Raw genomic sequence first — 11,342 nt, forward strand, 5'->3', positions numbered from 1 at the left:
ATGCAATAACTATGATATCCATTTTATGAGACTAAGATAAGGAGTAAAATAACAAAGCTCACCACCCATCAATCTCTCTCTCTCTCTCTCTCTCTCTCTCTCTCTCTCTCTCCAGTAAAAGCAGATAAGAATGTAGGAATACGATTTTTTTTTTTCTCTCTCTCTCTCTCTCAACACACCTGCACAGCGAGGGGCGTAGTAACCAGCAGGTGTGTAACCATCCTGGCCACACCTGCGCTGTTATTAGCCTTACAGGAGTACATCCCGGAGTCGACCACCCCTGTCCGCGCCACCACCAATGACCCGCCCACCACCCACACGCCCGCACCGCCCACGCCCACGGGTGATGCGTCCTTGTACCACCTGTGTAAGTAGGAGCGTTAGTAGGCCCGTAAGTAGGAGAGTTAGTAGGAAATATAAATGATCTGGAGTATCTGTAAGTACGTAGGCTAAGTTGGTAAGTAGCCACCTCTGCACCAATCACGCCCACCTACACTGCTTCTTTATTATCTGTGTAAGTAGGTAGGTCAGTAGGTCCGTTAGTAGGTAAGATCCTGTAATTATTGGGTAAGTAGGTATAATTACTGAGCTAAAACCACATATCGTATACATTAGTAGTAAATGGATGTAGGTAGGTAATTATGAGAGTAAGTGGGTTCCTTTGTAGGTATGTAAGTAGGAAGCCTGAGCAAAAAGGTAAGTAGATCGATCAGTAGGTGGTTAGTATATATGAACTGGTAAGAGGCATAGGTAACTAGGTAGATGTAAGTAGGAAGGTAAGTATTATCATCGTAAGTACATAAGGAAGTAGGTGTGTCAATCCCTACATACCACATCCTAAAACGTAAGGTGTAAGTAGGTGGAACAGTAGGTAGGTAGGCAATATAGTACACAGAGGTATGTAAGTAGGTAGGCAATAAGGTAAGTCAACAGGTAAGAAGGCAGGTCGCAGATGAGGTAGGTAGGTAGGTAGGTAGGTAAGTAGGTAGGTAAGGAGGAAGGGAGGGAGGGAGGGAGGTAGGTAAGTTGGCAGGATAAGTATGTAGGTATGTAGAACGTAAGAAGGTAGGTAGGGGGGTAGGTAGATGAGTTAGTAGATGCAGAATATATTAAAAGAAATGTGAGAAAATAAGTAAGTAGGAACCGTAAGTAGGTATGTTGGCTAGAAGGTCAGTAAGTCCAAGCAGAAGGTACAACAGGGGAATATAAGTAACTAAACACTGTAGGTAGGTAGACAGGTATGTAGGTAGGCAGGTAGGAAGGCATGTAAGTTATTATTAGTAAGTACAATTCTGGGCATAGATTAAATACTCCCGTGCCTGAAGCCCAAAAAACCCATCTAGGTGCCACATAGGACAGGTGGGAAAGAACACAGGTAAGCTAATTAAGTATACCTCATTAGTAAGCCAGGTAAAAAAAAATATATCAGACAAAGGTATGCAGGTATACTATAAAAAGGTAAGGTGTAAGTAGGTATAGTTGGGAAGGTGTAAGTAGGACCGGTAGGTAGGTGGCTTGAGGTGTATTGAGAATAATGATGGAGTGTAGATCGGTAGGTAGGCGTAAGTAGGTTGGTATGTAGGCGTAAGTTGGTCGTGCTTGGTGATGGAATTGAGAGAGAGAGAGAGAGAGAGAGAGAGAGAGAGAGAGAGAGAGAGAGAGAGAGAGACAGACAGAGAGAGAGAGACAGAGGCGAACGAAGCGGGAGGGAGAGAAACTGAGTGAGCATTTCCTTAACCTACTTACAGGAGGGGAAGAGAGAGAGAGAGAGAGAGAGAGAGAGAGAGAGAGAGAGAGAGAGAATAAACATATGAATGAATGAAGAAAGAACAAACAAGTGATACATACAGATGGTGACATACATACATACATACATACACAGACGGAGAGAGACAGATACAGACAGGAAGAGAGACAGAGAGAAAGACAGATGGAGAGAGACAAATACAAAAGTGGAAAGAAAGATAGCTGGAACTACAAACAGACGAACAGACTGACAGACAGATATGTAGGCAAGGATATGTATGTGTGTGTGTGTGTGTGTGTGTGTGTGTGTGTGTCTGTATACATACATACATACATACATATACTGTATATATACATATATATATATATATATATATATATATATATATATATATATATATATATATATATATATATATATATATATATATATATGTGGTGAGAGAGTGAGAGAGAGAGAGAGAGAGAGAGAGAGAGAGAGAGAGAGAAAGGGGAGAAGGAATTGAAGAAAATGTAAGAATTAGAGTGAGAGGGGAGAGAGGGAGAGGGAAGATAATGGTCAATAAAGCAAGGGAAGAGGAAGGGAGAGGGAGAGAAAATGAGATAGTGAGGGGAAAGAGAGAGAAGAGAGGAGATAGGAGGAAAGGGGATGGATCGACGGACGGAAAGAGAGAGAGAGAGAGAGAGAGAGAGAGAGAGAGAGAGAGAGAGAGAGAGAGAGATTGATGAAGAGGGTAAGGTAGAAAAATAGCGAGGGGAAGACGGATGATGAGAGGAGAGAATGGGAGAGGAGAGAGAGAGAGAGTGAACGAGGAGAGAAATGCAATAAGAGGAGAGAAAGGGAGAGAGAAAAGAGAGAATCCCTTGAAAGAAAGGAATTAGAAAAGAGGTCAATAGAGGAGAAGCGAAGAGAGAGAAGAAGAGGAGAGGAGGGAAGGAGATGAGGAGAAGGGAATGTGTGTGTGTGTGTGTGTGTGTGTAGTATATCAATCCATCCATCTATCTACCTACCTGCCTATCTGTCGATCTCTATCAATCCATCTATCTATCTATCAAGAGAGAGAGAGAGAGAGAGAGAGAGAGAGAGAGGAAATAAGCCAGGAGGGAGAAGAGAATGAGACGAGAGGGTGGCGGTACACACACACACACATCACACACACACACACACACACACACACACACACTCTCTCTCTCTCTCTCCTCCCATACATACATTGCCATAAAGACACACATTCCCTCTTATACAAACACATTCACTTTTACACACACAGACCCACATAAATGGACGTACACCCTTGCTCCCTCTCGTACACACACACACACACACACACACACACACACACACACACACACACACTCTCTCTCTCTCTCTCTCTCTCTCTCTCTCAAGCAGGGGTCAAAAGAAGCCTATATGTACAATAATAATAATAATCATCATCATCATGATCATCATCACATCTAATCCTTTATTTAATTATCGGGAGTGTGGGAGCCCGGGGTTAGGCCATTAATTCCACACAGTATAGGCAGGTGACCAAGCGCTCCTCCCTGAGTAGCATTTCATTAGCAATAAACCCCAACCAACCCTTGAACCCAAACCCTTATCAGCCACATCGATTAGGGAGCCTTAACCATTTTTTTTTTTTTTGGGGGGGGTTAATTTGTTTTTCCTTTCTGTATTCATCTCCGGCACGAGAGAGAGAGAGAGAGAGAGAGAGAGAGAGAGAGAGAGAGAGAGAGAGAGAGAAATAAAGTAAGCTAATCCCAATGTACCCAAAAGTATTAAGAGTTTTAGCATATATGTAAGCCGGAAAAAACTGTGGCAAAACAGTTTACATTTTCTGTCTCCCGTAACTCTCTCTCAGCTGCATAAAATCGTCTCAGGTAAGCTGGAAGAGAATAGCAAGAGTTGTCCCGACCGTGGAGGGGTTAATGGATTATAATTAACACTCAGGTTCCCATGACTTCATCTCAGCTGAATAAAATCGTCTGTTAGTGGCTAGAATGAAGTACTAGAGCTGCCACGACCATGGAGGAGTTAAGTAAGGTAATATCCAGGTAGTATATCGACGTAATTAGATCCAGGTATTAAAGTCGCCAGGTGATGCAATAGTAAAGTAATAAAGGTAGGGAAATACTCAGAAAAAAAATCAATATAATGAAACCAAGACACTGATGTAAAGGAACAAGTCTACTCACTTCACTCAAACTTGGTCTAAAATTGCCATCCCTACACCTTGAATGCCGAGTTGTAACAATGGATTAACACCAGAATATGAAGCTAGTCACGAAGAAGTGCCGTGGAAAGGATGTAGAGCCGTAGAATTGTCTTTTTCTGCCATTTGAGCTAAAACGGAATAAACTGTAAAAAAAGGACAAAAATCTGGGCCAAGTTAAGGTGAAAAGAGTATAATAATTAGAGTGCAGGTGGGTGATTTACAGCAGAATATAATGCTAGTCACGAAGAAGTGCCACAGGAAGGATGTAGAGCAGTAGCATTGTCTTTTTCTGCCACTGAGCAAGACGGAATAAGCTGTAAAATGGAGAAAAATCTGGGCCAAGTTAAGGTGAAAAGAGTGTAGTAATTTGGGTACAGGTGGCAGATTATTACTGGATTATAATGCTAGTCACGAAGAAGTGTCACGGAAAAGATGTACAGCCGTAGCACTGTCCTCTTCTGCCACTGAGCAACACGGCTTAGACTGTAAAATAGACAAAAATCTGGGCCAAGTTAAGGTGAAACGAGTATAGTAAATAAAGGTGGTTAGGTGGGTAGGGTACTTACGTGAAGGTAGGGGGTGGGTGTCCCTGGGCTAGGCAGGGTAGGACGGCTGGCTCTCCCTGCCTCACCACCACCCTGCCACCCGTCTCGGTCATGCGAGGTGCCACCCTACCCTGCGCCTCTGCAAAGGATGGTAGCAGGGGTAGTTAGGGAAATGGTGGTTGTGGTAGTTACGAAAATGGTAGTTGTGGTGGTGGGTAAGGAAATGGTGGTTGAGGTAGTAATGGATAGATAAGGTGGTAGTAGGGGTGGTTGTGTGAGTAGTGGTGATGGTAGTTGTGGTGGTGGTCGTGGGGGTGGTGGTGGTGATGGTGGTAGTCGTGGTAGCTGTAGTGGTGGTGTTGGAAGTGGTGGAAGTTGTGATAATGGCAATAATAGTGAGGGACAAGATGAGACTGATAGTGTTAGTAGTTGTGGTAGATGGGGACAGTAAGTTGGTGGTACGTACGGTAGGTAGAGATAGTGGTTGTCAAGGCTGTGGTGCTGGAGATGAAGCAGTGAGTGGTAGTGGTGATGGAGGAGTGGTGGTGGTGGTGAGTAGTAGTGGTAGTAGTAGCAGCAGTAGTAGTAGAAGTAGTAGTAATGGAGGAGGTAGTGGTGGTTACTGTAATGATAGAAGTAGTAGAAGAAGTATAGTATAGTATACTATAGTATAGTAGTAGTAGTAGTAGTAGCAGTAGTAGTAGTGGCGGTGGCAGTGATGGTTACCAAAATTGTTAGGCTTGGTGTGATTAACTTTAGTAGTTACAGTAGGATAAGGGAGGTGGTGGTAGTGGCAGTAATGGTAATAAATGATGGTAGGTGTGGTAGTAGTAGAAGCAGTAGTAGTAGTGATGGTGGTAGTAGTGGTAATAAATGATGGTAGTTGTGGTAGTAGTGGCAGCAGTGAGTGACAGTAATGGTAATAAATGATTGTAATTGTGGTAGTAGTGGTAGTGATAGTGGTAGTAGTGGTAATTAATGATGGTAGTTGTGGTAGAAGAGTTGTGGTAGTCGAGGAAAGAGCCTGGGTGTGGATTAAGGGATTAGTGGCTGATGTGGTGAGCTGGTAGATGTGGTAATTGTGGTGGTAGTTGTGGTACTTGTGGTGGTAGTTGTGGTACTTGTGGTAATTGTTTTGGTAATTGTGGTACTTGTGGAAACTGTGGTGGTAGTTGTGGTACTTGTGGTGGTATTTGTGGCAACTGTAGTGGTAGCGGTGGTAATTTCAGTTGTAGCTGTGGTAACTGTGGTGGTAGTAGTTGTAACTGTGGTGGTAACTATGGTAACGTGGAAACTGTGGTGGTGTATGTGGCAACTGTAATAGTATTTGTGGTAATTGTGGTGGAAGTAAAGAAAGTGTGGCTGTAGTTGTGGTAATTGTGGTAAATATGCTGGCAGTTGTGGCAGTATGTGGCACCTGTAATAGTATTTGTGGGTAAGTGTGGTGGAAGTGAAGAAAGTGTGGCTGTAGTTGTGGTAATTGTGGTAAATATGATGGTAGTTGTGGTTGAAGTTATAGTACTTGTGGTAACTATGGAGGAAATGGTAGTACTCTTAGTAGCAATGGTAGTGGTAATAATGGTAATCCTGTTAATAATATATAACTAGTAATGTTGGTAGTAGTGGTAGTAGTGGTTGGACGATGGGAAATACTAGTAATGTTGGTAGTAACACTGGTAATGGTGGTGATTGTGGTAATGGTGTGTAGGGAAGGGGAAGGAAGTGGTATTAGCAGAGAGAGAGAGAGAGAGAGAGAGAGAGAGAGAGAGAGAGAAATACTGTGCTAAAAGCTTCTTACTTTCCTCCCTTCCCACCTTCTCTCTCTCTCTCTCTCTCTCTCTCTCTCTCTCTCTCTCTCTCTCTCTCTCTCTCTCTCACCCTGAAATAAAAAAATAGTACCACATTATATATATTTTTTTTTACTTTTGGATATTAATTCTATATAAAATGGACACACACTCAAACACACACACACACACACACACACACACACACGCACACACACACACACACACGAAATAAACCTATACAAACACCTATCAAAAATCAAAACGGAATTGAACTAGCTTTTTGCGGCATTACAGGGATGATCTGGCTTAATATTCAGGATAATACTTCAAAACTCAAGGTCATACAGGGGTCAAGGTCGTGTGTGTGTGTGTGTGTGTGTGTGTGTAAACTTCACTTTTAATTAGGGACGTGTCTTTAAGAACGGTCAAGATGTTTATTTATTATTATTATTATTATTATTATTTATTATTATTATTTTTAATATTATTATTTTATTATTATTATTATTATTATTATTATTATTATTATTATTATTACCATCATTTTGTTTATTGACGTATTTCATCATCATCATCATCATGTTTATCTCTAAGCTGACCTTTGATTCCGAAATTGCAATAGTTCACATGCTTGATGTAGTGAAACTTGGTGCGCCGTCACCGTAGACTTTTTTCACATTTACGATGACCAGACACTTCAACACAAACAAACACGCCCATTTCACACACACACACACACACACACACACACACACACACACACACACACACACACACACACATTCCTTTCACATGCATCCCTGTAACTACAAACCCTCTCTCCATTTGTTCTTCGTTAGATTGGGGGAAAGACTTGGATCTGCCTATCACTCTCCCTTCATGGATATTGCACTCTCTTGTATTGAACCTCATATTCCACTCTCAACCCTTTCAACCGGACTATTATAGTTATTTTTTTATTCTTGCTACCGACAGACGATTTTCTTCAGCTCAAGCTAGACTTTCTGAACTGGAGGGGTTAGATATAGGTTTCCTGGATGAGAGACGCCATCACGTTGAATAAAATCGCCGTGAAAATCAATTATTTAAGCAACACAAGAGGCTAAAGACACACAGTGATGAAGGGATGGGATCATTTAGTGTAGCCGATTACAACCATGGACCTCCGCAAGCCGGTTAGAAAAACGTCCCTCAACCACCTCCCTATCCACCAGAGGGAAGACTGTGGACTGCAGGAGAGAGGTAGCATCAGCCTGCAGTCCATCGATTTTACACCCAGATAGGCCAAGGGTGTTAAAAAGTACAACATAAATAAACAGAAACAAACTTTAATGAAGGATGGAACACGAGCTGAAATATACCCCGCTAAATTTACCTTGCTTCATGATTTTAGAACGCGGAGTCCAGAAATAATTAGGTTTACTTATTTACTTATTTTTTATCGAGAGTACGCCAGTGAGTGAGGGAGGGAGGGAGGGAGGGACGTAGGGAGGGAAGGAGGGAGGGAGGGATGGAGAGAGGGAGGGTATAAAAACGGAGGGAGGGAGGGAGGGTAAAACGATGGAGGGGAGGGAGTGGGTGAGAGGGAAGGAAAGAAAGGGAGGGTACGAGAGGGGAGGGAAGGATAAAGGGTGAGAGGGGAAAGTGAGGGAACACGAAGGTAGAAAGGGGATGAAAGGGCAGGAGGAAAGATGGAGGAAAGAATGAAAGGAGAAAGGAGGGGCGGAGAGGAAAGGAGAAGAGAAGGGGACGGAGAAGAGGAGGCAAGAGGAGGGGAGAGGAGGGAGAGAAGGAGACGAGCGGAGACGGGTGAGAGAGGGAAGGGAGGGGGAAGGAGATGGGAGAGATGAGAGGAGAAGAAGGGAGAGAAGGGGAGGGAAATGAGATGAAGAGAGAAGGAGGAAAGAAGGGGGGGAGAGGAGGGAAAACCAAGGGAGAGAGAAGGGGAAGGGAGGGAGTGTGGGTGTTAATATTGCGGGGTGGTGTTGATGTAGATGTGATAGTACTGATAATAGCCACTAGTACCAATATTATATAATTAGCAATCAGTACGACAATAACACCTCATTTCTTTCTCCCTCGCACTCCCTCTCTCTTTCTCTAATTTCTCTCTCTCTCTCTCTCTCTCTCTCTCTCTCTCTCTCAAAATCCTCTTATTTGTATCATCATTTTCACTCCTCTTGGTTTCTTAAATCCCCCGTCCCCCCTCTCTCTCTCTCTCTCTTTCACACACACACACACACACACACACACACACACATCTCCCCTCACTCACTTCATCAATCTCTCGTTTTCCTCTTTTAGTTTCCTCTGCTTTCCCTTCCACTCTTTTCTCCTTACATTCCTGTCTACTCCTATCTCTTTCCTTTTATTCTTGTTGCTCACATTTCCCTTTCTCTCTTCTTTCTACACCCAGTTTTCCGTCCTCTCTCTCTCTCTTTCTCTCTCTCTCTCTCAACTATTTTTCCATTTCATTCGACTTTTTCTTTTCCTCTTAACTTCCTTCATTCCAAAAATTATCCTACTCTTCCCTTCCTTCCTTCCTTTCGCCTCGTGTTCATCCAGACATTCCTTCCTCTTCCTCCTCTCTCCCACCTATACTATCTCCCTTTTTCCTTCTCCTTCTCCCCTCTTCCCCTTCGTTCCTTCCTTCCTTCCTTCCTTCACGCCGTCATCATAATCTTTATGTGTCCATATACTGTCCTCCTTCCCTCCTACTCTCTCTCTCTCTCTCTCTCTCTCTCTCACACACACACACACACACACACACACACACACACACACACACACACACACACACACACACCATTATTAATAGCAGTTACATTTTTTATACTACCTTCCTCCCTTCCCATAAAATCTCCTCCCTCGCCATTTTAGTCCTTTCGGGTACGGTTTCTTCCTATTTTCCTGTACGACTTACGGCCGGGGGGTGAGGAGGGTGGGGGAGAGCCTTGAATTACGCTATCCCCCCCCTCTCCCTTTTTAATTTCCTTAATGAAGAAGTAAGAGTTTCTATCAATGACAAGACCCGGCTATGTAGCAAGGTCCCTTAAGCCTGTGTGGTCTGTATATCTGTGTAACTATAAAACACACACAGACACACACACACACACACACTCTCTCTCTCTCTCTCTCACACACACACACACAGACTCTCTCTCTCTCTCACATACACACACACACACAGACTCTCTCTCTCTCTCTCTCTCTCTCTCTCTCTCACACACACACACACAGACTCTCTCTCTCTCTCTCTCTCTCTCTCTCACACACACACACACACACACACGCAAACACTCCTCTTTCATATGACATCCCATCCCATCTCATCCCCCCCCTCTCTCTCTCTCTCTCTCTCTCTCTCTCTCTCTCTCTCTCTCTCTCTCTCTCTCTCTCTCTCTCTCTCTCTCCGACACTATCTCCTTCAATCCCTCCCTCCCTCCTGCCTCCCTCCCTCTCATCCCTACTTAATCCTCTTAGTACCAAATTGTCTCTCCCTTCCTCCGTACGCTCCCCTCCCAATACCTCCGGGAGAGAGAGAGAGAGAGAGAGAGAGAGAGAGAGAGAGAGAGAGAGAGAGAGAGAGAGAGAGATGGGATGGGAAAGTATAGAGTGTGTGTGTGTGTGTGTGTGTGTGTGTGTGTGTATGTATGTGTGTGTGTGTGTGTGTGTGTGTGTGTGTGTGTGTGTGTGTGTGTGTGTGTGTGTGTGTGTGTGTGTGTGTGTGTGAGAGAGAGAGAGAGAGAGAGAGAGAGAGAGAGAGAGAGAGAGAGACTTACATAACTTCACACACCCTTGCTCCTTTCTCTGTAGTTTGGCCATAATACTGATATAATTACTCTCTATTTACACTTGCTTAAGAACAAGATAATAAAAAGGTAAAGTAGAAGGCTCTCCCCCACCCTCTAGTCTCTCCGGTAAACTGTAGATATAAAGGAAAATACATATAAATGGATTAAAATATATAGAGGCAATGGAGGAAAATATATATGAGGAATGGAGGAAAATATATAAGCAATGGAGGAAAAAACATATAAATGGAGGAAAATATATAGGGGCAATGGAGGAAAATATATAGGGGCAATGGAGGGAAATATATAGGGGCAATGGAGGAAAATATATAGGGACAATGAAGGAAAATATATAGGGGCAATGGAGGGAAATATATAGGAACAATGGAGGAAAATATATAGGGGCAATGGAGGGAAATATATAGGAACAATGGAGGAAAATATATAGGGGCAATGGAGGAAAATATATAGGAGGAATGGAGGAAAATATATAGGGGCAATGGAGGGAAATATATAGGAGGAATGGAGGAAAATATATAGGGGCAATGGAGGAAAATATATAGGGGCAATGGAGGAAAATATATAGGGGCAATGGAGGAAAATATATAGGGGCAATGGAGGAAAATATATAGGGGCAATGGAGGAAAATATATAGGGGCAATGGAGGAAAATATATAGGGGCAATGGAGGAAAATATATAGGGGCAATGGAGGAAAATATATGGAAGCAATGGAGGAAAATATGTAGAAGTGACTAAGAGAAAAAAATATATATAACATTTCCATAATTTTTGCTCTGCCTTTTGATATGGATTTAATTTATATCAGACTGGGTAAAAGGAAAATTATCTTGGCAAAAAAAAAAAAAAAAGATCACTGCTTTACGTACATGTGCAATTTAAATGGCTTCACGAAATCGTCTGGAGGCAACAAAAAAAGAAAACAGATAAATAAATAAATAAATAAAATAAAAACAAATAAAGCAGGATAGACCTCAAGTTAGTGTATTTGCTGATCTGAAACGTGAACCCCGTGGACCGCAGGCTGACGTCCTCCTACGGTCCACCATCCTTCTTTTGGGGGATAGGGAGGGAGTTGAGGGATATTTGTATAACCAGGGATTGGAGTCACCTGGTTATATCGGTGTCACTACAAATAATAATAATAATAATAAAATAAAATAAAAATAACTATGTCCTTTCATTAGTGAGGAGCCTAAGGACAGTCGATTCCATATTCCAACTAATTT

At 42.7% G+C, this 11,342-nt stretch overlaps 1 protein-coding gene across 1 annotated transcript in view; it reads right to left on the bottom strand.

Moving 5' to 3' along the window:
- LOC145403387 (cell adhesion molecule Dscam2-like) overlaps positions 1 to 11,342 on the bottom strand; it is a 115,884-nt gene that overhangs the window by 65,070 nt on the left and 39,472 nt on the right. The window contains exons 7-8 of the mRNA XM_080275170.1: positions 4,532 to 4,649; positions 180 to 363 (exon numbers count right to left, since the gene is read on the bottom strand). Coding sequence (XP_080131296.1) covers positions 180 to 363; positions 4,532 to 4,649 — 302 coding nt within the window. The remainder of the gene's footprint in view (positions 1 to 179; positions 364 to 4,531; positions 4,650 to 11,342) is intronic.

The sequence above is a fragment of the Coenobita brevimanus genome, chromosome 60, assembly GCF_032717465.1.
Source record: "Coenobita brevimanus isolate Jiangsu-jjx chromosome 60, ASM3271746v2, whole genome shotgun sequence".
Classification (NCBI taxonomy): Eukaryota; Metazoa; Arthropoda; class Malacostraca; order Decapoda; family Coenobitidae; genus Coenobita; species Coenobita brevimanus.